Below are 27,933 nucleotides of genomic sequence, written 5' to 3' on the forward strand. Positions count from 1 at the left end.
GAGGAGGACGTGCATGTGGTTGTTAACCATACAGGTTTTCACAGCAACAGGAAGTAGACTGTGGCCAGTTACAGTACACAGGACTACATGAACATTGAAATAACTTTAGGCAGTTAGTATACATCCTAAAATACACCTTAGGAGCCTCCAACATTTCAGAACATTTAACCTGGGACTCACAGCATGTAGCATTTCATGTATCAGTTTCCACAAATAAATCATTTTAATGACTGTTTCAAAACCTTTCCCTTGTGATGTAAGACACCATCGTTTGGAAGAGAAGTTGTGTTCTGTTTGTAAAATATTAATAATCTGTTTGTTAAGGTTTATTTTACACAGTTGAGTTTGGAAGACTTGTGTTTGGGGCACTGGACATCGGCCAACCTCATTATCTTAAGGTAAACAGTTTGTGTGGCAAGTGGAGGGATAATAACCATTGGTTTAAACTTCCATGTGTGTGTGTCTCTATGACTATGGTGTACTTACCAGTGTTCTGAGATTCAGGAAGTTTATCTATGGACATGTTCACAGTATCCTGTCCACATTAGCATAAATCTCCCCAGACTGCTCCATATAAAAGCGAATTATAAAGGTCCCATTAACATATACTGTGGTACTTTATGGATTAGCATACAGTACAACAGACAATAATATTATGTCATACATCCTGTTAAACAGCTTCTTTAGCTTAACAGTCTGTTGTGTCTGAGAACGTTCAGTGTTATAGATGTAGGGAGGACTTCACACCAGTGGTTTGAGCAGACAGCAACCTCCAGGAAGAGACACAACAGCAGATAGACACCATGATGAGTGTGTGGGTATGTAGCAGACAGGTCCACTGGTGCATGGTGTTGCTATTGGTAACCTACACGTTGTCCCTCGTACAGTGAATGTTGTGAGTCATTATCATCTTTCATTAGCATAGTTTTTTTGTGTGTGTTTCCTCTTAGAACTGTTCTGCCCTCTGTGTGTGTCCAGGTCACACTGTTTTAAGTATCCAATCACATTCAATCAGGAAGCTGGTAGACCTTGTTAAAGAACATTGTTCCTTTATTTATTAATCTGTGACTTTGTTATTCTTATTATTGAAGTGATAATCATAGATTAATAACTGGACTCACTTGTTTTTTACTAAGCATAAGCCTATGGCAAATCACATGACATGTTTCTAATAGAAATAATGAAGAATCATTTTACAGAGTACAGTATGTCTACATTCTCTCCTCTAAATCTAAACACAACAATTATTTGTCTTATTTTTTCTCTCTTCCTCATTCTCTTAATTTTCTTCCTCCTCCTCTATGTCTCTCTCTGACAATAAGGCTCTATCTCAATTAGACTTTCCTAGATTCCTCTCCTCCTATCTCTTCTCCTCCTTTCAACCCTGTCAGAGGAGAAGGTCCAAGGCCCCTCCACTAGGATTGTATTCTCCAATGTGTTTTGAGAAGGAGGGGAGGAGAGAGGATGTGAGGAGGAATCGAGTAAAGCCAAATTGAAAAAGAGCTCATAGACAAGTCTGTAATACCACTATTTCACTTCTATGGTGAGTTCATCTCTCACTTTAGCCACTAGGTGGATTCATCACTTAATCATTCAGCACTGTATCCAAACATCAACAAAAAACTTTGAGAGAAAGAGAGAGGCAAAGAGAGAGATTGTTACAGTAGGTTATTGTTACACCACTTTCTCACAGATCCAGTTATGATTTGTCCCACATTTGTCATCATTCCATGTCTGTACAGGGTCATCTTGTCTATAGTATATCTCAACACAGTCCTGCTGCCCAGAGAACAGACCACCATTATCAGGCTGTCCTCTCCCCCAGTGCCTTAACAACACAGAGAACCAGACAGTCAGACACTGTGGTACAAACATCCTCCTCAATAATAGACAAAGTCCTATGTTTTAAAGACACACTCTGTAAGATGTTATCAAGAATGGACCATTAACAGTGATATGTATTTTTTATATAATGACATTTTAATAAAAAAATATGACTTGATTTCTATGATACAGCTCTAGTTCTCATTGAATGACATTCATAAGTAGAAACATACATTTTGACGAACATGATTGGAAGCAATATATCATTGTTGTTTTGTATCTCCATATCACAAGGTAAAATAATCAAATATCTCACCCTGTGGTCAGTGTTGTGCCGTCCACCCACTTCCAGGTCCCCTCAGTAACAGAGTCAGTCAGACCAATCCAGGCTCTCATGTGGAGGTTGAAGAGAAATGTCTATGGTTGAGAAAGATGAAGATTATGTCACTCTTAATATATTAATAAAATCTCTCTCTCTCTCTCTCACACACCTGTTCCTCTCTGCTGTTTATGATCACCAGGTCTGCTCCTCTCTCCAGACAGTCCTCTCTGCTCTCCTTCCAGGTTTTCTTCTCAGTAGAGAGGAGGTACAACCTCGAGTCAAATTTTCTCCATCCCTCCTGACAATGCTGCTCTGTTGAAGAGCAAAGTTGAACACATTGAGAAACTTTGTTTGTATCTCTACTCAAAAACCCATTGATATATAATTATTCTTATTCATCACAGTTAATATCTCACCTATCACAAAACGCTTTGCCTGAATATGGCCTTTCTCTCTAGTCAGGTTGTTGTATCTGGTCTGTAACTGGTCTCTCTCTTCAGTTGCGTTGATTTTATAAAGGGAGAAACTCTGGAACAAGGTGTTCCTTTTATCCTCAGAATCTTTAATGGCTCTGTTATCTACAAAGTATAAATACATAGTTACTAGCTAAAACCCCCGATAAATAGGCCTAATAACCTGCACTTCTTGCAACTAGGTGAAAAGCAATGAACTTGGACACAAACTCACAGTAGACAGACAGGCCTATGATCCCAGCCAGTAGAACACACAGTAGCCCCAGAAACACAGCAACAACTAGGAAGGGTCTCTTCCCTGATCTATCAGGCTCTGTGGACACATACAAGAGACTTTTATGGATTTTTTGTGAGTGTGTGTGTGTGTGCGTGTTACCTGATTGCTGGTCTCCTGGTCCATTATTAGGAGCAGTGTCTGCTCTCTCTTCTCTCTTGGTGCTGGTCTGACTGTCTCTCAGGGTGTCTGCACTGACGTACAGTGGGGGGAAAAAGTATTTGATCCCCTGCTGATTTTGTAGGTTTGCCCACTGACAAAGAAAGGATCAGTCTATAATTTTTATGGTAGGTTTATTTGAACAGTGAGAGACAGAATAACAATAAAAACTATCCAGAAAAACGCATGTCAAAAATGTTATACATTTATTTGCATTTTAATGAGGGAAATAAGTATTTGACCCCCTCTCAATCAGAAAGATTTCAGGCTCCCAGGTGTCTTTTATACAGGTAACGAGCTGAGATTAGTAGCACACTCTTAAAAGGAGTGTTTCTAACTGCAGCTTGTTACCTGTAAAAAAGACACATGTCCACAGAAGCAATCAATCAATCAGATACCAAACTCTCCACCATGGCCAAGACCAAAGAGCTCTCCAAGGATGTCAGGGACAAGATTGTAGACCTACACAAGGCTGGAATGGGCTACAAGACCATCGCCAAGCAGCTTGGTGAGAAGGTGACAACATTTGATGCGATTATTCGCAAATGGAAGAAACACAAAAGAACTGTCAATATCCCTCGGCCTGGGGCTCCATGCAAGATCTAACCTCGTGGGGTTGAAATGATCATGAGAACGGTGAGGAATCAGCCAAGAACTACACGGGAGGATCTTGTCAATGATCTCAAGGCAGCTGGGACCATTGTCACCAAGAAAACAATTGGTAACACATTACGCCGTGAAGGACTGAAATCCTGCAGCGCCCGCAAGGTCCCCCTGCTCAAGAATACATATACATGCCCGTCTGAAGTTTGCCAATGAACATCTGAATGATTCAGAGGACAACTGGTGAAAGTGTTGTGGTTAGATGAGACCAAATTGGAGCTCTTTGGCATCAACTCAACTCGCCATGTTTGGAGGAGGAGGAATGCTGCCTATGACCCCAAGAACACCATCTCCACCGTCAAACATGGAGGTAGAAACATTATGCTTTGGGGGTGTTTTTCTGCTAAGGGGACAGGACAACTTCACTGCATCATTTGAAGGGGCCATGTACTGTCAAATTTTGGGTGAGAACCTCCTTCCCTCAGCCAGGGCATTAAAAATGGGTCGTGGATGGGTATTCCAGCATGACAATGACCCAAAACACACGGCCAATGCAACAAATGAGTAGCTCAAGAAGAAGCACATTAAGGTCCTGGAGTGGCCTAGCCAGTCTACAGACCTTAATCCCGTAGAAGATCTGTGGAGGGAGCTGAAGGTTCGAGTTGCCAAATGTCAGACTCGAAACCTTAATGACTTGGAGAAGATCTACAAAGAGGAGTTGGACAAAATCCCTCCTGAGATGTATGCAAACCTGGTGGCCAACTACAACAAACGTCTGACCTCTGTGATTGCCAACAAGAGTTTTGCCACCAAGTACTAAGTCATGTTTTGCAGAGGGGTCAAATACATATTTCACTCATTAAAATGGAAATCATTTCATAACATTTTTGACATGTGTTTTTCTGCATTTTTTTGTTGTTATTCTGTCTCTCACTGTTCATATAAACCTACCATTAAAATTATAGACTGATCATTTCTTTGTAAGTGGGCAAACGTACAAAAATCAGCAGGGGATCAAATACTTTTTCCCCCCACTGTAGATATCCACAATCCTCTCCTCCATCTCACCTCTGTCAAACTTGACCTTCTTGTGGCTCAGCATAGCTGACCTTTGACATCTTTAACAATACCTGGGTCTTTCTTTCTATGTAGGTCTACTATACAATAAGTCTCTGCTTCTAGAATTAATTTGGTGGTCTTCCAACATGGCCGTCAGGAGGTGTCGTACATCAACTGCAAGCCCTCTATACGTTAAGTCTCTGCTTCTAGTGATGTCTTTGTCTCTGAGTCATCTGTGTGTCTCTGTCTGTGTGACTGCTGTACTGTAGGTGTTAACTTGAGGGAAGTATTAACAAAATGACATGGGTAGTTGTGGCTATGCTAATTCAAAGAATAGAACAAGTTGGCATACTGGTGTGCGTACTTGTGTGTGTATGCTTGTGTGCATGTGTGTGTGTGAGAGATTGTTACAGTGGTTATTGTTAAACCATTTTCAGCAGCACAATATGAATCATTCCATGTCTCTACATGGTTATCTTGTCCAGAGTATATCTCAACATAGTCCTCCTGTCCAGGGAATGGGACTTGCTAATTGTGATGATGGACAGGACACTATCATACCAGGAAGATATAGATCATAGAGGGGAAGTGGAGAACAAAGACTAGCTGTTAACATATGTAACCCTCTCACCAGGCTCGAATATGACTCTCACAATATTAACTTATGCAGAGTATTTCAGCAGCATGGGATGTAAGGTGAGAAGGACATCTCCAATAAGAATTCCTATTGTAAACTATCTAGGGTTATGACAATAGGGTATTAACTTCAGATTAAATGATTATAGGTTTCTGTTATTGAATCAGGATGGACCATCCCATGCATTAAATTAAATTGAGACAATCAATGACTCCACCAACTCAATATACATAACGTTCCATATGTGTATTAAAACATTTTCAAACACAAATACATTTTCAGACACAACAAAAGAAATAGAAAATAATAAACCCCAATGAGTCCAAATTATTTCAAGTTCGCTTAAATAAACCGTTGGCGCGCGTTGGAGCTCAAAAAATGATGACATCCAAAAATATCCTGAAGCACCTCACGTTGTGGTTACTCACTGCTTGGTAGATATTCCCTCAGCGAAGTATGGCAGTTCCATGCAGGTTTCCTCACAAAGTCCAAGGCAAGCACAGCTACCCATGCAGACAGTACTCCTTAGCCGTAACCGATATCCCATGGGAACACGAACTCGTTAAGCTTCCCAAGCAATTATCTCCCAGTGTCACACGATGCTAGGCTAACCTCAATGCTGACAAATACCTCCACGACGAGACGGTAGCTTCAGTCTGTACTAAGTTTTTTTTACAAAATTATAACAACTCTTTTATAAAATAAAACATGTATTTCCCTTCATATCCTAGTAGGTATGGGTTTTGTTCTAGTTCTGTCGTCTTGTTTTATAATTTCTTTGCCAACCGTCCTAAGGTAAAAACGTCCATCCTTTTCATCCACGTCTTTTTCCCAGACCTCCCGTTAACCAGGTCAACTCCCATTGGCCACAACTTAACGAGTGACCTTATTGGTCGAAACTTACAATTCAAAGTAAAACAAACTATTCACTTATCTTTTAAATATATAACCAATTAATTATAACAAATACTCTCAATACCTGGTTCAAACAAGGGTATTACACATATATTAAATATCATATGTAACAGCCCCAAGATAATTCAGGGAGTTTCCAGAACTCCCCCTTCCTTTCACCTTTCTGCTGATTTGGACCCTCTGTTTACTCCCAAATATACATCAACATGTTCAGGAATTCCAGGACAACAAACATGGGTCATTATAATGTCCATACAATAGATTTGACACTACAAACTGCTCCAATTGGATATTGAGGGTGGGTATGCTTAACCAGAGAGGATGAGATGGCGACATAACTGGCCGCAGCTCTCTTCTCTCTTAATGAACCTGATTGGTTGAGTTTGAGTGATAGCTGGTTGAACCACTGAAAAGATCCACTTCACTTCCCTCTTTTGGGACACATATGGGGGAACAACAATCAAATATGAGCATTTGATATTGTGCTTATATGTAACTTGACAACAAAGACTGACTGTCAAAGATTACTAGAACACATAGCAGCCCCAGACACACTAAAGTATCTTCCGAGGGTCTTTTCCACCACTGAAAATGTACTGAATTACAAATGATTAAAGATCTTTGGTAATATGTTTTACAGTATTATCCAGGATTGGGACAAATAAAGGTTTAGTAATACAGTGTAATCTCACCTGTTTAATATATTGTGTGGTATGTGTGTTCATGCAATCTTACCTGAAGCAATACCTCCATCTCTTGAACTGGGATTGAAGTTTCCTACGTTGTCATATATTTGGCAATCAATGCCTGTGTTCTTGATTGCATTAGGTTTGTTGTCTTCAAATCCATCTGAGTTTTCATAGACTCCCTCTGACATCTTAACACACTTCAACTCTAATATACGCCTGTAGCTGTATCGTCTCCCTGCACTGTCCTGCGTTTGTGTGACTTCAGGTAGTGAAACTCTTTATCAGTCAACCACAGTGTGAAATCAACACAGCACTGGCCACCACGTGACTCCCACCAGCCTTAGTTTATAATATAATACATGATATGACTCCCACCAGTCTTAGTTTGATAATATTATACATGATATGACTCCCACCAGCCTTAGTTTGATAATATAATACATTATATGACTCCCACCAGCCTTAGTTTGATAATATAATACATGATATGACTCCCACCAGTCTTAGCTTGATAATATAATACATGATATGACTCCCACCAGTCTTAGTTTGATAATATAATACATGATATGACTCCCACAAGCCTTAGTTTGATAATATAATACATGATATGACTCCCACCAGTCTTAGCTTGATAATATAATACATGATATGACTCCCACCAGTCTTAGTTTGATAATATAATACATGATATGACTCCCACCAGCCTTGGTTTGATAATATAATACATGGTATGACTCCCACCAGTCTTAGCTTGATAATATAATACATGATATGACTCCCACCAGTCTTAGTTTGATAATATAATATAAGATATGACTCCCAAAAGCCTTAGTTAGATAATATAATACATGATATGACTCCCACCAGACTTAGCTTGATAATATACTACATGATATGACTCCCACCAGTCTTAGTTTGATAATATAATACATGATATGAATCCCACAAGTCTTAGTTTGATAATATAATATATGATATGACTCCCAGCAGCCTTGGTTTGATAATATAACACATGATATGACTCCCACCAGTCTTAGTTTGGTAATATACTACATGATATGACTCCCACCAGCCTTAGTTTGATAATATTATACATGACATGACTCCCACAAGTCTTAGATTGATCATATAATACATGATATGACTCCCACCAGTCATAGTGTGATAATATAATACATTATATGACTCCCACCAGCCTTAGTTTGATAATATAATACATGATATGACTCCCACCAGTCTTAGCTTGATAATATAATACATGATATGACTCCCACCAGCCTTAGTTTGATAATATAATACATGATATGACTCCCACAAGCCTTGGTTTGATAATATAATACATGATATGACTCCCACCAGTCTTAGCTTGATAATATAATACATGATATGACTCCCACCAGTCTTAGTTTGATAATATAATACATGATATGACTCCCACCAGCCTTGGTTTGATAATATACTACATGATATGACTCCCACCAGTCTTAGTTTGATAATATAATACATGATATGAATCCCACAAGTCTTAGTTTGATAATATTATACATGACATGACTCCCACAAGTCTTAGATTGATCATATAATACATGATATGACTCCCACCAGTCTTAGCTTGATAATATAATACATGATATGACTCCCACCAGTCTTAGTTTGATAATATAATACATGATATGACTCCCACCAGTCTTAGCTTGATAATATAATACATGATATGACTCCCACCAGTCTTAGCTTGATAATATAATACATGATATGACTCCCACCAGTCTTAGTTTGATAATATAATACATGATATGACTCCCACCAGCCTTGGTTTGATAATATAATACATGGTATGACTCCCACCAGTCTTAGCTTGATAATATAATACATGATATGACTCCCACCAGTCTTAGCTTGATAATATAATACATGATATGACTCCCACCAGCCTTAGTTTTATAATATAATACATGATACGACTCCCACCAGTCTTAGTTTGATAATATAATACATGATATGACTCCCACCAGCCTTAGTATGATAATATAATACATGATATGACTCCCACCAGTCTTAGTGTGATAATATAATACATGATATGACTCCCACCAGTCTTATTGTGATAATATAATACATGATATGACTCCCACCAGTCTTAGTTTGATAATATAAAGATGATATGAGTCCAACCAGTCTTAGTGTGATAATATAATACATGATATGACTCCCACCAGCCTTAGTTTATAATATACTTCATTATATGACTCTATATCATGCTAATTGTCATAACATCTACTGTCTATCCACAGGTTAGCTGTCCTAACATCTACTGTCTATCCACAGATTAAATGCCATAACATCTACTGTCTATCCACACGTTAACTGTCATAACATCTACTGTCTATCCACAGGTTAACTGTCATAACATCTACTGTCCATCCACAGATGAACTGTCATATCATCTACTGTCTATCCACAGGTTAGCTGTCATAACATCTACTGTCTATCCACAGGTTAGCTGTCATAACATCTACTGTCTATCCACAGGTTAACTGTCATAACATCTACTGTCTATCCACAGGTTAACTGTCATAACATCTACTGTCTATCCACAGGTTAACTGTCATAACATCTACTGTCCATCCACAGGTTAACTGTCATAACATCTACTGTCTATCCACAGGTTAACTGTCATACATCTACTGTCTATCCACAGGTTAACTGTCATAACATATACTGTCCATTTACATATACTGTCCATTTATGTTATTTATGTCTGTAATAAAACCCTTTTGTGTCCGGGCCTGGCTTGACAGACAGACGTATGATCCCAGCCAGTAGTTAAACACACAGCTGCCCCAGACATACTGCAGCAACTAGGAAAGGTCTCTTCTCTCAGCACGTATGAGACGTGTGTGTGTGTGTGTGTGTGTGTGTGTGTGTGTGTGTGTGAGTCTGTGTCTGTGTCTGTCTCTGCTCTGAGTCTGTGTCTGTGTCTGATTCTGTCTCTACTCTGAGTCTGTGTCTGTATCCATCTCTGCTCTGAGTCTGTGTCTGTGTCTGTCTCTATTCTTAGTCTGTGTCTGTATCCGTCTCTACTCTGAGTCTGTGCCTGTGTCTGATTCTGTCTCTGTCTCTACTCTGATTCTGTGTCTGTATCCGTCTCTACTCTGTGTCTGTGTCTGTCTCTACTCTGAGTCTGTGTCTGTCTCTACTCTGAGTCTGTGTCTGTTTCCGTCTCTGCTCTGAGTCTGTGTCTGTCTCTATTCTTAGTCTGTCTGTATCCGTCTCTACTCTGAGTCTGTGTCTATTTCTGTCTCTGCTCTGAGTCTGTGCCTGTGTCTGTTTCTGTCTCTGCTCTTAGTCTGTCTGTTTCTGTGGTTTACCACTACACCCTGCCCGTGCAGGTCCCGGAAAATCTCGTCTACAAAGGCCTGGAAGACTGATGGAGCATTCATCAACCCGTATGACATGACCAGGTACTCATAGTGAGGTGGTACAAAAATGTCTTCCACTCGTCCCACTCCCGTATACGCACCAGGTTGTAAGCGCTCCTGAGATACAATTTTGTGAAGAAGCACGCGCCGTGCATTGACTCGATCGCACTGGCTATGTGAGGTAGTGGTTAACTGTACTTCACAGTGATTTGGTTAATGTCTCGATAGTCAATACACGGGCGCAGACCTCCATCCTTCTTCTTCACAAAAAAGAAACTTGAGGAGGCAGGTGAAGTGGAGGGCCGAATGTACCCCTGCCCCAGAGATTCGGAGACATATGTTTCCGTAGCCGCCATCTCCTCTTGCGACAAGGGATACACGTGACTCCTGGGAAGTGCTGCATCTGCCAGGAGATTTATTGCACAATCCCCCTGTCGATGGCGTGGTAATTGAGCCACCTTCTTTTTACAGAAGGTGAGAGCCAAATCATCATATTCACAGAGGTAGAGCTCCAGCTGGAGTAGGAAGCCCTGACATCCCGCAGCCGTCCCATTATACTCCCTCGGAAGAGCGAGCCGAATCCCACTGGGACCGGGTGAAGGAGGGGTGAGTAGTGGTGCCCTTGGTGGTGCTGGTGGAGGCGCTGGAGGAACTGCTCTTCACTCCCAACGATCCAGATTCTGCAGGACGCGATCCATGGCGGTGCCGAGATGTTGTAGTATGGCTGCATCCTGCTGGACCCGCTCCTCGACCCCTAATAGGGGGGTGTCTGCTCCTGCCGACTCCATATGGTTTGGTGTGTGATTCTGTCAGGATGGTGGGTGTAGCTGGTGTATAAAGTCAGCCGCAGGAGAGCAGAGATGAGTGAAACAACGCACTTTACTCGACAGCACAAAGTAAACAATTTACAAAGTGCAAAAAGAACAGTTGCCACAAAGCATGGATGATAAACAGCACCCGGTACAAACCAGCCGGAACATACTGACCTGAACAAATAACAATCACACACAAAGACATGGAGGAAACAAAGGGTTAAATACATGACCAGTAATTGGGAAATGAAAACCAGGTGTGTGGGAAAACGAGACAAAACAAATGTAAAATGACATCTCAGGAAGATGTTGAGAGAGACTTGTAGAACACACAGCACTCCTAAACACACAGCAGCCAGCCTGTAGAGTCTTGTTCTCCCATCTGCAGAGGAACAACACAGTGTTGGGGAAGATACTTTGATTATATGGTATACACCAAGCTACCAAATACTTCACACTGGAAGAAGTTAAGATATACTAAAGCTACCCTCAAGAAAAATATAGTTTTTACTTAACAGGAGTTACTTTGAAAAAGTAGTTCACTATAGTACATCAAAACTATCAGATCACTCTCCAGTCAGATGTTGACAGAATGTGTAATTTACAGTGCCTTCAGAGAGTATTCACAAACATTAACTTTTTCCAGATGTTGTTGTTTTACAGCCTGAATTAAAACATTATTAAATTGAGATTGTTTTGTTAAAGGCCTACATACAATACCCCTTTATGTCAAAGTGGAATTATGTTTTCAGAAATGTCTGGAGTCAATAGTTATTCAACCCGTTTGTTTTGGCAAGCCAAAATAAGTTCAGGAGTAAATATTTGCTTAACAGGTCACATAATAAGTTACATGTACTGACTCTGTGTGCAGTAGTAGGATCTCTAGTGGCACAGCTAGAACTGCGATGCAGTGCCTTAGACCACTGAGCCACTCGGGACACCCTTGCAATAATAGTTTTCAACAGGATTTTTTAATGACGCCCTCATCTCTGTACCCCACACATCTGTAAGGTCCCTCAGTCGAGCAGTGAATTTCAAACACAGGTTCAACCACAAAGACCAGGGAGGTTTTCCCAATGCCTCACAATGAAGCGCACCTATTGGTAGATGGGTAAAAAAAGCAGACATTAAAAAATCAGTTTGGGCATGGTGAAGTTATTCATTAGAATATGGATGGCGTATAAATACACCCAGTCACTACAAATATACAGGCATCCTTCCTAATTCAGTTGCCGGAGTGGAAGGCAACCGCTCAGGGATTTCATCATGAGGCCATTGGTGATTTTAAAATGGTTACAGAGTTTAATAGATGTGATAGGAGAAAACTGAGGAGGGATCAACAACTTTGTAGTTACTCCACAATTCTAACCAAAATGACAGAGTGAAAAGAAGGAAGCCTGTACAGAATAAAAATATTCCCAAAACCTGCATCCTGTTTGCAACAAGGCACTAAAGTAATACTGCAAAAGAAATTGGCAAAGCAATTCACTTTTTGTCCTGAATACAAAATGTAATGTTTGGGGAAATCTAATAAAACACATTACTGAATACTATTCTATATTTTCAAGCATAGAGGTGGCTGCATCATGCTACGGGTATGCTTGAAATTGTTAAGGACTGGGGAGTTTTTCAGGATAAAAAATAAACTGAATGGAGATAAGCACAGGCAAAATTCTAGACGAAAACCATGGTTTATTCTGATTTCCATCAGACACTGGGAGATGAATTTACCTTTCAGCAGGACAATAACCTAAAACACAAGGCCAAATCAACACTGTTTTTGCTTATGTAACCGATGTGAAATGGCTAGCTAGTTAGCGGTGGTGCGCGCTAATAGCGTTTAGCTAATAGCGTTGGTGACGTCACTCGCTCTGAGACCTGAAGTAGTTGTTCCTCTTGCTCTGCAAGGGCCGCAGCTTTTGTTGCGCGATGGGTAACAGTGCTTCGTGGGTGTCAGTTGTTGATGTGTGCAGAGAGTCCCTGGTTTAAGCCCAGGTTGGGGTGAGGAGAGGGACGGAAGCTAAACTGTTACACTTACAGTGGGGGAAAAAAGTATTTGATCCCCTGCTGATTTTGTATGTTTGCCCACTTTCAATAAAATTATCAGGCTATCATTTTAATGCTAGGTTTATTTGAACAGTGAGAGACAGAATAACAACAAAAACATCCTCCTCCTCCAAACACTGCGAGTTGAGTTGATGCCAAAGAGCTCCAATTTGGTCTCATCTGACCACAACACTTTCATCAGTTGTCCTCTGAATCATTCAGATGTTCACTGGCAAACTTCAGACGGGCATGTATATGTATTCTTGAGAATGGGGACCTTGCGGGCGCTGCAGGATTTCAGTCCTTCACGGCGTAGTGTGTTACCAATTGTTTTCTTGGTGACTATGGTCCCAGTTGCATTGAGATCATTGACAAGTTCCTCCCGTGTAGTTCTGGGCTGATTCCTCACCGTTCTCATGATCATTGCAACCCCACAAAGTGAGAGCTTGCATGGAGCCCCAGGCCGAGGTATATTGACAGTTATTTTGTGTTTCTTCGATTTGCGAATAATCGCACCAAATGTTGTCACCTTCTCACCAAGCTGCTTGGCGATGGTCTTGTAGCCTATTCCAGCCTTGTGTAGGTCTACAATCTTGTCCCTGACATCCTTGGAGAGCTCTTTGGTCTTGGCCATGGTGGAGAGTTTGGAATCTGATTGATTGATTGCTTCTGTGGACAGGTGTCTTTTTTACATGTAACAAGCTGCAGTTAGGAGCACTCCCTTTAAGAGTGTGCTCCTAATCTCAGCTCATTACCTGTATAAAAGACACCTGGGAGCCAGAAATCTTTCTGATTGAGAGGGGGTCAAATACTTATTTCCCTAATTAAAATGCAAATCAATTTATAACATTTTTCACATGCGTTTTTCTGGATATTTTTGTTGTTATTCTGTCTCCCACTATTCAAATAAACCTACCATTAAAATTATAGACTGATCCTTTCTTTATCAGTGGGCAAACGTACAAAATCAGCAGGGGATCAAATACTTTTCCCCCCCCACTGTACCAAGAAGACAGTGAGTGCTCCTGAGAGGCCGAGTTCCAGTTGGGACTTGAAAATCTATGGCAAGACCCTAAAATAGTTTTCTAGCAATGATCAACAACCAGTTTTTTAGAATTTTCTAAAGAAAATTGAACCAATGTTGCTCAATCCAGGTGTGTAAAGCTCTTAGAGACTTACCCAGAAATACTCAAAACTGTAATCGCTGCCAAAGGTGCTTCTACAAATTATTGACTCAGGGGTGTGAATACTTACGTGAAATAGAATACTTTCTGAAGGCTCTGTAGCCTATTAAACACAAAAACTGTTTCAAGTGAGAATAAGGCAGGTCTGATCCTGCAAAATGAATTACATTTTTTCCTACTTCACCCATATTTTATTTTAGCAAAAAATGTTGTGTATTTCCAGTAGTTGGCTTCATCGCTGCATGACAAACAATTCATTAACTACTGAAAACACTACCAAGATTTTAACTTAGTTTAACTACCACCAACCCACAGGCCACAGACATCAGTTTTTATTTACATTTGGTTATGTTGTCTATCTCTGAATTCAATGTGAAATCAACAACAAATGTCACCATGTATTTGGATTTAAGTTAAAAGGTGGGTGATTTTTTTTATGCCCTTACGTTGATGACTTTTTGCAAATCCAACCAGTTTTCCAAATTGATTCAACGTCTGTCACGCCCTGACCAGGTGAACTCGCGTATTTTGGGTCAGGGTGTGTCATGTTGGGTAATTTTCCTTGGTTTGTTTTCTATGTTTGGGTTATGGCCTGGTGTTAGCTCTATGTGGGTTATTTCTATGTTGGGTTCTGTCGATTCCCAATCAGAGACAGCTGTCGCTAGTTGTCTCTGATTGGGATCACATTTAAGTTCCTTTTTCCCCACGCTGTTTGTGGGGTGTTGTCTCTTTGTTTTTGAGCAGTTAACGTATCGGCATTTTCTTGATTTTGTGTACGTGTTTAATTCAGTGTAAAGAATAAACATGTGTTCGCTCCCAGCTGCGTTTTGGTCCGCTTCCTCGTCACCCGACGTCGATCGTTACAGAACACCCCACCTAACCAGGACCAAGCAGCGGGAGGAAAAGGAGCGCGAGAGATGGGCTCGCGAGGGGAAGGAGTTCTGGACCTGGGAGGAGATCATGTCGGGGAAAGGACCCTGGCGGAAGGATTCCCAGGTCGAGGAGGTAATGCCAGCCGGTGGACGGAGTCGCAGGCGGCGGTCGAGGAGGCCCGGAAGACACCCCCAAGAAAAACATTTTGGGGGGCTAATGGGGCAGTCCGGAAGGGCAGAGGAAGAGCCCAGACCACTGCTCTCGTGGGGGATGACGGCGGAGGAGGAGACGGAGATGAGGCGGTTGATTGAGGACCTGCTGAGGGAAGATCTGGAGGAGGAGCCATGGGATGCGGAGTTGCGAGCTGTGTCGCCAGTGCGCCCGCACAGCCCGGTGCATCCGGTGGACATGCCCAGCACATGCCGTGCTAGGATGGGCATCCAGCCAGGACGAGTGGCTAAACCGGCTCCACGCTTCAGTTCACCAGTGCGGGTTCACAGTCCTGTCTGGCCCGTTCCTGTTCCCCGCACCAAGGCCACGGTTCGTGTCCATAGTCCTTTCCGGCCCGTTCCTGTTCCCCGCACCAAGCCCACGGTGCATGTCCATAGTCCGGCCCGGCCCGTTCCTGTTCCCCGCACCAAGCCCACGGTGCGTGTCCACAGTCCTGTCCGGCCCGTCCCTGCTCCCCGCACCAAGCCCACGGTGCGTGTCCACAGTCCTGTCCGGCTCGTCCCTGCTCCCCGCACCAAGTCAGTGGTGCGTGTCCCCAGTCCGGCCCGGCCCATTCCTGCTCCCCGCACCAAGCCAGTGGTGCGTGTTCCCAGTCCGGCACGGCCCGTGTCCGGTCCACCGGTGCCCAATCCTGTTCCGGTCGACGGCTCCGCTCCGGAGCCTGAGTATGCCGCTCCACAGTGGTCCAGTCCGGGCCAGAGGGGTAGGGCTAAGGTGGAGGCGGGGGAGAGAACACACCCGGGGCCAGAGCCTCCACCGAGGGTGAGGCGCCCACCCGGGTCCCCCCCCCCCTAATAGACTTAAGTTCGGTGCGCCGGAAGTACGCACCGTTGGGAGTGGGGGTACTGTCACACCCTGACCAGGTACACTCGGGTATTTTGGGTCAGGGTGTGTCATGTTGGGTAATTTTCCTTGGTTTGTTTTCTATGTTTGGGTTATAGCCTGGTATTAGTTCTATGTGGGTTATTTCTATGTTGGGTTCTGTCGATTCCCAATCAAAGACAGCTGTCGCTAGTTGTCTCTGATTGGGATCACATTTAAGTTCCTTTTTCCCCACGCTGTTTGTGGGGTGTTGTCTCTTTGTTTTTGAGCAGTTAACGTATCGGCATTTTCTTGATTTTGTGTACGTGTTTAATTCAGTGTAAAGAATAAACATGTTTTCGCTCCCAGCTGCGTTTTGGTCCGCTTCCTCGTCACCCGACGTCGATCGTTACAACGTCATCGCGTAGATTTTTTTGGTTTGAACTCACGTGGAAACAACATTGATTCAACCAGTTTTTCGCCCAGTTGGAAGCTATGTAGTTCCGAAAGGAAACACCATGTAGAAATATGTTTAACCATTTGTTAAAGAATGAATAACGCAAGTCTGTCACGATTGTCATCGTAGAGAGATAGGGACCAATGCGCAGCGGGTTGCGTGTTCATCATGATCATTTATTCAATACACGTGAACACGAAAAAACAATAAACAAAAGAGAATGACAGACCGACAGTTTTACAGGCTAGGTACTCACATATAGCAGTGCAAAATCAACTACCCACAAGTGAACAAACAAAACACACACCTACTTATAGGACTCCCAATCAGAGGCAACTGGAAACACCTGCCTCCAATTGAGAGTCCAGCACCCAACCTACACATAGAAAACTAACCTAGAACCTACCCATAGAAATACAAACATAAACCAGTGACCAAAAAACCCCGTAATACATAAATAAACTACCCTCTGGCACGTCCTGACCAAACTAAAATAACCAAATATACTCTATACTGGTCAGGACGTGACAAAGTCTTGGCGATATGAATGAATAGTTGATCTGATGTGTCTCCATCCGGTCCCTCTCTGTATGTGGCCCACAGATGGTGGCAGGATGCTTCAAGGCCCCATCCACCACTAAGAAGGTGACTTGTGTTGCATCCAAATGGCATCCTATTCTCTATATAGTGCACTACCAAGGGAAATAGGATGCAATTTGTGATGAAGGCTTGTAGTTCTTATTATTATTATTATGCTGATTTATGCTAATAATTGATCATGAAATAAACAAATCATAAGACTACATGCCAAATGACATGTCATGTTGCTAAAAAACAATGAACACTAGCATTTTACAGAGGACAATATGTTTACATACATACTGTCCTCTGAATCTTAACAGAACTACCATTTTGTTCTCTTTATGTTCTCTCTCTCTCCGTCACTACCTTAATTGTCTTCTTCCTCTGCTATGGCTCACTGACTCTGAGTCCTAGATTCAATCTGTAGAGCTGAAGATCTGCGTTATAGCGCTGTTGAAATGTAAGTTCATTTTCAATTAAGCTGACATACGCAGATTTTACCGGGAATGCAGTCTCCACAAAGGCGGGAACATAGTCTTTCGATTGCGCTATAGCGTGGATCTTCTGCGCTATGGACTATATCTAGTACCTACAGCGTGTACGTGTGTGAGAGAGAATGAAGGAGGAAGTTGTGTGCACTGTAGGCTACTGTATGTGTTACAGTATGTTGTCATTGCCTTTGAAGGCTATTTCATGGTATGGCCTGGTATATTCCCACAGGCTTTAAAGGGATGATTTTGACCGTGTATAGTTAATTATGGGCATTTTGTAATCCAAATAGTCAAGTTCCTGCACAAACAATTGTTATTCATCAAAGGTTATCTCCTCCTGGTGTGCATATGAAGCTGGTTGGATTGTTTGATAAATCACTTTTCTATGCATACCAACTTTCTAAATTCCGTTCTTAATGCCAAAAATATGGGATTAAATGCATGTAAAAATATATATATATTTCCTGATCTTTCTTATATCTCTCAGATAGGAGAAACATTTCAGAACACACTTCCTTCTGCTATTTTTTTGGACTACCTGTTGTTCCATGAAGTGAATCTGTTATTCATTGTGTTTGTATGGGCTAATGGAAGTTGGCCTCCCCCTGGAATAAACAGGGCTTAGACTCTGATGGGTTAAGTAGTATTGATAAATGAGGCCTCAAGGCCCTTCCTCTGATACAGTCCTATCTGCTGTCTGTCCAGTTTTTAGTATTGGTCGAGATATAATACCAGCCTTCAAAATCATCTCTCTCCCTCTGTAGCTCTTTCTGTAGTCCGGTTGTTGTAACTGGTCTATAGCTGGTCTCTCTCTCTTTAGTCAGTTTGTAGTAACTGGTCTCTCTCTTTAGCCAGTTTTTTGTAACTGGTCTCTAGCTGGTCTCTTTCTTTAGTTAGGTTGTTGTAACTTGCCTGTAGCTGGTCTCTCTTTTTAGTCAGGGTTTTGTAACTGGTCAGTAGCTGGTCTCGCGCTTCAGTCAGATTGTTGTAACTGGTCTGTAGCCTCTCTCTTCAGTTAGGTTGTTGTAACTGGTCTGTAGCTGGCCTCTCTCTTCAGTCATGTTGTTGTAACTGGTCTGTAACTGGCCTCTTTCTTCAGTCAGGTTGTTGTAACTGGTCTGTAGCCTCTCTCTTCAGTCATGTTGTTGTAACTGGTCTGTAACAGAGGAGGAACTTAGCTATTGTACACAGATAACATCTGAATTTGGAGCTTGTTGTGAAAGTCTGATGTAGTGTAATGACTAGATAACAATAGACTCACAGACTAGTCTCAGGGAGATGTTGAGAGTGATTTGTAGAACACACAGTATCCCAAAGCTCACAGCAGCCATCCTGTAGAGTCTTCTACCTGAATCCTCAGGTCTGAGGAGATACACACTGATGTGAGAACACACACACACACACATGCGCATGCACACACACATATAAGAAGGTGAGAACACATACCCACACGCACAAACACACACACACACAATAGCACAAACACACTCAAACACTCGCACAATCACACGCACGTGCACACACACACACAAGTAAAAGAGGGTGTTACAAAATCAGCCACAATAGGACAATAGTTTCTCACAGCTGTTTTATCAATCCATTCATAAAGATAACTTATAAATGCCTCATCAGCTTAGTTCAACAGTTGTACCCTATCAGAACCCAAAATATAAGATTTTGTTTTTAATTGTTTATAAACAATGTTATTGTAAATAAATTGTACGAAAAGCCTCAAAACACAGTTAAAACTATAATGTTGATGGATGATCAGTTGTTGCATCCATAGCTCTGTCTATGAATTTAACACTGGTTACATTTCTCCAGCCCCATTCCTCAGCCTTTTACCAAATCAGTGGTGGGGTGACCACTTTGTTTAGGTTGAACAGCAGATTTCCTCTATAATATCTCTGAATACACTTAAAACATACATCTATTTGCATAATTGACAGTAATAATAAAAAAATGCATCCACTGGGACTTGCTATCAGTTAGCATTTTTCTGTGTTTTAAGTCATTTGTTTTTGTAAATCTGTGTGTGTATGTGTGTTCGTGTGTGTGTGTGTAATCTGCTTGAGGTGCAGTGATTGCGTTTTATCACTGAGGTGCTTCAGTCTCCGTGATAGAGAGTTTTCTTAGTTCTTACCTGAGTGATGAGTCTCAGTCTTCACTCTCCTCGTTGTTCTGTTCTAATTCTCTTTAATAACCTGGTCGTTGATGTAGTCATCCATCTTAACTAACTGTATGATTACCTTTCTAACTGACTCCTAATGGTAAGCAGGAGCGGTAGAGATACTCTCAATGATCGGCTATGAAAAGCCAACTGACATTTACTCTTGAGGTGCTGACTTGTTGCACCCTCGACAACTACTGTGATTATTATTTGACCATGCTGGTCATTTATGAACATCTTGGCCATGTTCTGTTATAATCTCCACCCGGCACAGCCAGAAGAGGACTGGCCACCCCTCATAGCCTGGTTCCTCTCTAGGTTTTGGCCTTTCTAGGGAGTTTTTCCTAGCCACCGTGCTTCTACACCTGCATTGCTTGCTGTTTGGGGTTTTAGGCTGGGTTTCTGTACAGCACTTTGAGATATCAGCTGATGTAAGAAAGGCTATATAAATACATTTGATTTGATTATCTACTGTATGATTACCTTTCTGACTCCTAATGGTAATATCTACTGTATGATTACCTTTCTAACTGACCCCTAATGGTAATATTGTCACGGCGGTTCGAAGGAGCGGACCAAAATGCAGCGTGTTCATAGTTCCACATATTTATTTGACGTGAAATTGAATGCAATACATAAATAACTTGAAAACACAAAAACAACAAACCAAGACGCAGAGGAAAACACACTACTCAAAAGATAATAACCCACAAACAAGAAGAGAAAAACCCCTACTTAAATATGAACTCTAATCAGAGGCAATGAGGATCAGCTGCCTCCAATTAGAGATCAACCCCAAACAATCCCAACATAGAAATAGAAAAACTAGAACCCAAAACACCCCCGTCACACCCTACTCTTCTGAGAGCCAATGGAAGCCTTTGAAAATGTCACGTTACAGCACAGATGCTGTATTTTCAATAGAGATGCAACAGAAGGACAACAAATTGTCAGACAGGGCACTTCCTGTATGGAATCTTCTCAGGTTTTGGCCTGCCATATGAGTTCTGTTATACTCACAGACACCATTCAAACAGTTTTAGAAACTTTAGAGTGTTTTCTATCCAAATCTACTAATTATATGCATATTCTTGTTTCCGGGCAAGAGTAGTAACCAGTTTAAATCGGATACGTTTTTTATCACCCCAGGTGAGTTGGCACCATTCTCATCCAGAGCCCTCTGTTGCACTTATGTTTGTGTCTGTTACTTTTATTGATTTTTCCCCGCGTTCCCAGCATAAGGCGCTAGTAGATTCAGGCGCGGCTGGGCATTTTATTGATCAAGCTTTTGCTCATAGTTTAGGGATCCCCATTGTACCAGTGGATGTGCCTTTCCCCGTTCCCATCTTAGATAGTTGACCATTAGGGTCAGGATTAATCAGGGAAGCCACAGCTCCTTTGAGTATGGTGGGATCACAATGAAGGGGGGGTCACAACGAAAAAATTAATTACTCTTTTCCTTATGGACACTCCTGCATGTCCCGTGGTGCTGGGTCTGCCCTAGTTAATGTGTCATAACCCCACTTTTTCATGGCCACAGAGGGCTCTTACGGGGTGGTCGCGAGAGTGCTCAGGTAGGTGTGTAGGGGTTTCCGTTGGTGCTACTACGGTGGAAAGTCCAGACCAGGTCTCTACCGTGCGCATTCCCCCCGAATATGCCGATTTGGCTCTCGCCTTCTGTAAAAAGGTGACTCAATTACCACCCCATCGACAGGTGGATTGTGCGATAAATCTCATGGTAGATGCTACACTTCCCAGGAATCACGTGTATCCACTGTCGCAAGCGGAGACGGTGGCTATGGAGACGTATGTCTCCGAATCCCTGCGTCAGGGGTACATTCGGCCCTCCATCTCACTCGTCTCCTCGAGTTTCTTTTTTGTGAAGAAGAAGGATGGGGGTCTGTGACCGTGCATTGATTATCGAGGTCTAAATAAAATCACAGTGGGGTACAGTTACCCGATACCTCTGATCGCCCCGGTGATTGAATTAATGCACGGCACGCGCTTCTTCACTAAAAAGGATCTCAGGAGTGCATACAACCTGGTGCGTATCTGAGATGGAGACGAGTGGAAGACAGCATTTAGTACCACCTCAGGGCATTATGAGTTCCTTGTCATGCCGTACGGGTTAAAGAATGCTCCATCAGTCTTCCAATCTTTTGTAGACAAGATTTTCAGGGACCTGCACGGGCAGGGTGTAGTGGTGTATATCGATGACATTCTGATTTACTCCGCTACACGCGCAGAGCATGTGTCCTTGGTGCGCAAAGTGCTTGGTCGCCTGTTGGAGCATGACCTGTATGTCAAGGCTGAGAAATGCCTGTTCTTTCAACAGTCCGTCTCCTTCTTAGGATATCGCCTATCTACGTCAGGAGTGGAGATGGAGAATGACCGCATTGCAGCCGTGCGTAATTGGCCGACTCCCACCACGGTGAAGGAGGTCCAGCGATTTTTAGGGTTTGCCAATTACTACCGGAGGTTTATCCGGGGTTTTGGTCAGGTAGCTACTCCCATTACCTCACTGCTGAAGGGGGTCCGGTGTGCTTACAGTGGTCGGCTGGGGCGGACAGGGCTTTTAGGAAACTGAAGGCTCTGTTTACCTCGGTTCCTGTGTTGGCTCATCCGGATCCGTCTTTGCAATTCATAGTGGAGGTGGAAGCATCTGAGGCTGGGATAGGAGCTGTGCTCTCTCAGCATTCGAGTACGCCACCTAAGCTCCGCCCCTGTGCCTTCTTCTCTAAGAAGCTCAGCCCGGCGGAGCGAAACTATGATGTGGGGGACCGGGAGCTGTTGGCTATCGTCAAAGCTTTGAAGGCGTGGAGACACTGGCTTGAGGGGGCTAAACACCCTTTTCTCATCTGGACTGACCACCGCAATCTGGAGTACATCAGGGAGGCGAGGAGACTGAATCCTCGCCAGGCAAGGTGGGCCATGTTTTTCACCCGTTTTGTGTTTACCCTCTCTTACAGTCCAGGTTCCCAGAACGTTAACCTCTATGGGCTAGGTGGGACGCAAGCGTCCCACCCGTGGTGCACTCCATCAACAGCAGGTGCATTTCAAGAGCGGCAAATTTGAATCCAAATAAATGTCAAAATTCAAATTTTTCAAACATACAACTATTTTACACCCTTTGAAAGATAAACATCTCCTTAATCTAACCACGTTTTACGATTTCAAAAAGGTTTTACGGCGAAAGCATAAATTTAGAGTATGTTAGGACAGTACATTTACAAGAGTTGTGTGTAATGTTTTGTCAATTCAAAGACAGGGTCACCAAAACCATAAAACCAGCTAAAATGATGCACTAACCTTTTACAATCTCCATCAGATGACACTCCTAGGACATTATGTTAGACAATGCATGCATTTTTAGTTCTATCAAGTTCATATTTATATCCAAAAACAGCGTTTTACTATGGCATTGATGTTGAGGAAATCGTTTCCCTCCAATAACCGGCAGTCAAGTCAGCACCACAAATTAAATAATTAAAATTAGAAAACATTGGTAAAATATTATATTGTCATTTAAAGAATTATAGATTTACATCTCTTGAACGCAATCAACTTGCCAGATTTAAAAATAACCTTACTGGGAAATCACACTTTGCAATAATCTGAGCACTGCGCCCAGAAAAATACGCGTTGCGATACAGACTAGCCGTCATGTTGGGGAGATCTAAAATCGAAAATACTATTCTCTTCATCAGATGTCACTTCCAGGTATCACAGGTCCATAACGAATGTAGTTTTGTTCAAAAAAGCTCATCATTTATGTCCAAAAATCTCCGTCTTGTTAGCACATGATCTAAGCCCGCCGGACTTCACTTCATGAACGAGGGGAAAAAATATATTTACGTTCGTTCAAACATGTCAAACGTTGTATAGCATAAATCATTAGGGCCTTTTTTAACCAGAACATGAATAATATTCAAGGTGGACGAATGCATTCTCTTTTATAACGTATTGGAACGAGGGTACCCAACATGAACTCGCGCGCCAGGTGTCTAATGGGCCATCATCGTTACATGGCTCTTGTTCGGTCAGATCTCCCTCCAGAAGACTCAAAACACTTTGTAAAGGCTGGTGACATCTAGTGGAAGCAATAGGAAGTGCCAAAATATTCCTCAGCCCCTGTGTTTTTCAATGGCATAGGTTTAAAGGTAATACAACACATCAGGTATCCACTTCCTGTCAGAAAATGTCTCAGGGTTTTGCCTGCCAAATGAGTTCTGTTATACTCACAGACACCATTCAAACAGTTTTAGAAACTTTAGAGTGTTTTCTATCCATATATAATAAGTATATGCATATTCTAGTTACTGGGTAGGATTAGTAACCAGATTAAATCGGGTACATTTTTTTATCCAGCCGTGCAAATACTGCCCCCTAGCCCTAACAGGTTAAGGCAGACGCATTGTCCCGGCTGTATGACACAGAGAAGCGGTCCATGGATCCCACTCCCGTCATCCCAGCCTCTTGTTTGGTGGCACCGGTAGTATGGGAGCTGGATGCCGACATTGAGCGGGCGTCACGTTACCCTCCTCTGGTCATCCTGGGATTGGTCGTATGATGCGCTGTCTTAGTGGGAGGTACTGGTGGCCCACCTCAGCTAAGGACGTGAGGGTTTATGTTTCCTCCTGCTCAGGGTGCGCCCAGTGCACGGCTCCTAGACACCTACCCAGAGGTAAGTTACAACCCTTACCCGTTCCACAACGGACGTGGTCGCACTTGTCGGTGGATTTTATAACCGATCTTCCACCTTCACAAGGTAACACCACAATCCTGGTCGTTGTGGACCGCTTTTCTAAGTCCTGTCATCTCCTCCCTTTGCCCGGTCTCCCTACGGCCCTACAAACTGCAGAGGCGCTGTTTACCCACGTCTTTCGGCACTACGGGTTGCCTGAGGATATATTGTCTGATCGGGGCCCCCAGTTCACGTGAAGGGTCTGGAAGACGTTCATGGAACGTCTGGGGGTCTCGGTCAGCCTTACCTCAGGTTTTCACCCCGAAAGTAACGGGCAGGTGGAGAGAGTGAACCAGGATGTGGCTAGGTTTCTGAGGTCTTATTGCCAGGACCGGCCGGGGGAGTGGGCGGAGTTTGTGCCCTGGGCAGAAATGGCTCAGAACTCGCTCCGCCACTCCTCCACTAACCTCTCTCCCTTTCAGTGCGTGTTGGGGTATCAGCCGGTTCTGGCCCCTTGGCATCAGAGTCAGACCGAGGCTCCTGCGGTCGACCACTGGTTCCGGCGTGCGGAGGAGACCTGGGATGCCGCTCACGTCCACCTTCAGCGCGCCGTACGACGTCAGAAAGTTGCCGCAGACCGTCACCACAGTGAGGCCCCGGTGTTCGGACCGGGGGACAGGGTCTGGATCTCGAACTGAAACCTGCCCCTCCGCCTGCCCTGCCGGAAGCTGAGTTCGCGGTTTGTGGGGCCGTTTAAAGTCCTGAGGAGATTGAACGAGGTATGTTGTAAACCTGTAGCGCTAGCAGAACGCCTTGCCAATATCCAATGGAAGAACGTGGCGTGAAATACAAAAACCTCAAATGCAATAATTTCAATTTTTCAAACATAGGACTATTTTACACCATTTTAAAGACAAGACTCTCGTTAATCTAACCACATTGTCCGATTTCAAAAAGGCTTTACAGCGAAAGCAAAACATTAGATTATGTTAGGAGAGTACATAGCCAAAAATAATCACACAGCCATTTTCCAAGCAAGCATATATGTCACAAAAACCCAAAACACAGTTAAATGAAGCACTAACCTTTGATGATCCTCGTCAGATGACACTCCTAGGACATTATGTTATACAATACACGCATGTTTTTGTTCAATCAAGTTCATATTTATATCAAGCAACAGCTTTTTACATTGGCGTGTTGTCACGCCCTGACCTGAGAGAGCCTTTTTATGTCTCTATTTAGGTTTGGTCAGAGTGTGATTTGGGTGGGCATTCTATGTCCATGTTTCTATGTTTGGGATTTCTTTGTTTCGGCCGGGTATGGCTCTCAATCAGGAACAGCTGTATATCGTTGTTGCTGATTGGGAGTCATACTTAGGCAGCCTGTTTTTCCTTTGGGTTTTGTGGGTAGATGTTTTCTGTATAGCTACTTTGCCTTATGGAACTGTGTAGTCGTTGTTTTGTTTATTTTGTAAGTGTTCACTTTTCTCAATATTAAAAAGATGAGCATTCATATTCCCGCTGCGTTTTGGTCCTGTGTTCACGACGACCGTTACACGTGTGATGTTCAGAAAATGTATTCCCACCGAAAACTTCAGTGAATTTACTAAATTACTCATCATAAACGTTGACAAAATACATAACAATTACTTTAAGAATTATAGATACAGAACTCCTTTATGTAACAGCTATGTCAGATTTTAAAATAGCTTTTCGGCGAAAGCACATTTTGCAATATTCTGAGTACATAGCTCGGCCATCATGGCTAGCTATTTTGACACCCGCCAAGTTCGGGGCACACTAAACTCAGAATTAGTATTAGAAAAATTGGATTACCTTTGCTGATCTTCGTCAGAATGCACTTCCAGGACTGCTACTTCCACAAGAAATGTTGTTTTGTTCCAAATAATCCATAGTTATGTCCAAATACCTCCGTTTTGTTTGTGCGTTCAGGTCACTATCCAAAGCGTAACACGTGAGTGCATTTCGAGACAAAAAAATTCAAAATGTTCCATTACCGTACTTAGAAGCATTTCAAACGCTGTTTAAAATCAATTTGTATGGTATTTTTCTCGTAAAATAGCGATAATATTCCAACCGGACAATTGTGTATTCATTCAAAGAGGAAAATAAAAAAACAGCGTGGTCGCGTGAACGCGCCTATCCAATCTCTTTGTCACCAGGCAGACCACTGAGAAACTGAGCTTCTTTACTCTGCCCAGAGACAGGAGATGCCTCAATTGGCTTTAGAGAGCCAATGGAAGCCTTAGAAAGTGCTACGTAACCCCACAGATACTGTAGTTTCGATAGAGAATCAAAAGAAGAACTACAAATTCTCAGACAGGCCACTTCCTGCTTAGATTTATCTCAGGTTTTTGCCTGCCATATGAGTTATTTTATACTCATATACACCATTCAAACAGTTTTAGAAACTTCAGAGTGTTTTCTATCCAAATCTACTAATAATATGCATATTCTCATTTCTGGTTAAGAGTAGTAACCAGTTTAAATCGGGTACGTTTTTTTTCATCCGGCCGTGTAAATACTGCCCCCTATTTAAAGCTTCCCACAAATTACGGCATTAACCCCTCATTCCATGTGTCTCTCCTCAGGCCGGTGGTGGCTGGCCCGCTCCAGGAGGCCGAGGTGCGGGAGGTTCCTCCGCCCCCTCTGGACATTGAGGGGTGCCCGGCGTATTCCGTTAGATCCATCCTGGATTCGAGACGTCGGGCGAGGGGCCTTCAGTACCTCATGGACTGGGAGGGGTATGGTCCGGAGGAGAGATATTGGGTTCTGGTGGAGGATGTTTTAGATCCTTCTCTGCTACGAGAGTTCCATCGTCTCCGTACGGATCACCCTGCACCTCATCCTCCGGGGCGTCCCCGAGGCCGGTGTCGACACACTGCTGGAGCCGCATGTCGGGGGGGGGGGGGGGGGTTAAAGTTGATTTTGGGGGTTGTCTAAAGACCCCCACCATTGATTATGTTGTTATTAATTTGCTTACGTGCCATTGTACTTATGCTCACTGTATAGCCGAATATTGAGGCCTCTGTGTCTAGCTGTCTGCCAAAACCAGCAGCCCGGCGTATGTGAGAAAAGGTGTGAAAAGGGACTGAGGGTGATAGCGAGACAGCGTCTGTTTTTCTCTGAAACAAGGGCAGATTTGCATACTGCTGAGACAGGTTCTCAGAAACCTTGTGTTAAGAATAACTTGTTCTTT

At 42.8% G+C, this 27,933-nt stretch overlaps 1 protein-coding gene across 1 annotated transcript; it reads right to left on the reverse strand.

The window, feature by feature from the left end:
• Nucleotides 1–1,033: 1,033 nt before the first annotated feature.
• Nucleotides 1,034–27,630, reverse strand: LOC106597917 (CD209 antigen-like protein A). The gene is made up of 7 exons (XM_082978176.1): nt 27,570–27,630; nt 25,244–25,429; nt 2,834–2,932; nt 2,563–2,724; nt 2,316–2,458; nt 2,141–2,241; nt 1,034–1,828 (listed from the first exon to the last, which is right to left on the reverse strand). Exons 1-7 carry the CDS (start codon nt 27,628–27,630, stop codon nt 1,675–1,677), a joined length of 906 nt encoding a protein of 301 aa, XP_082834302.1. The 3' UTR covers nt 1,034–1,674.
• Nucleotides 27,631–27,933: the final 303 nt, after the last annotated feature.

The sequence above is a fragment of the Salmo salar genome, chromosome 08 (genome assembly GCF_965601325.2).
Source record: "Salmo salar chromosome 08, fSalSal1, whole genome shotgun sequence".
Classification (NCBI taxonomy): Eukaryota; Metazoa; Chordata; class Actinopteri; order Salmoniformes; family Salmonidae; genus Salmo; species Salmo salar.

What these genes read in the sequence shown, in the direction of transcription:
- LOC106597917 (XM_082978176.1), bottom strand. Translation starts at nt 27,630, where the DNA reads ATGCGGCTCCAGCAGTGTGTCGACACCGGCCTCGGGGACGCCCCGGAG. An exon ending in TAAACAGCAGAGAGGAACAG is followed by an intron (nt 2,242 to 2,315) that starts GTGTGTGAGAGA and finishes TCTCAACCATAG; the next exon opens with ACATTTCTCTTCAACCTCCA. An exon ending in GGCACAACACTGACCACAGG is followed by an intron (nt 1,829 to 2,140) that starts GTGAGATATTTG and finishes TGTGTTGTTAAG; the next exon opens with GCACTGGGGGAGAGGACAGC.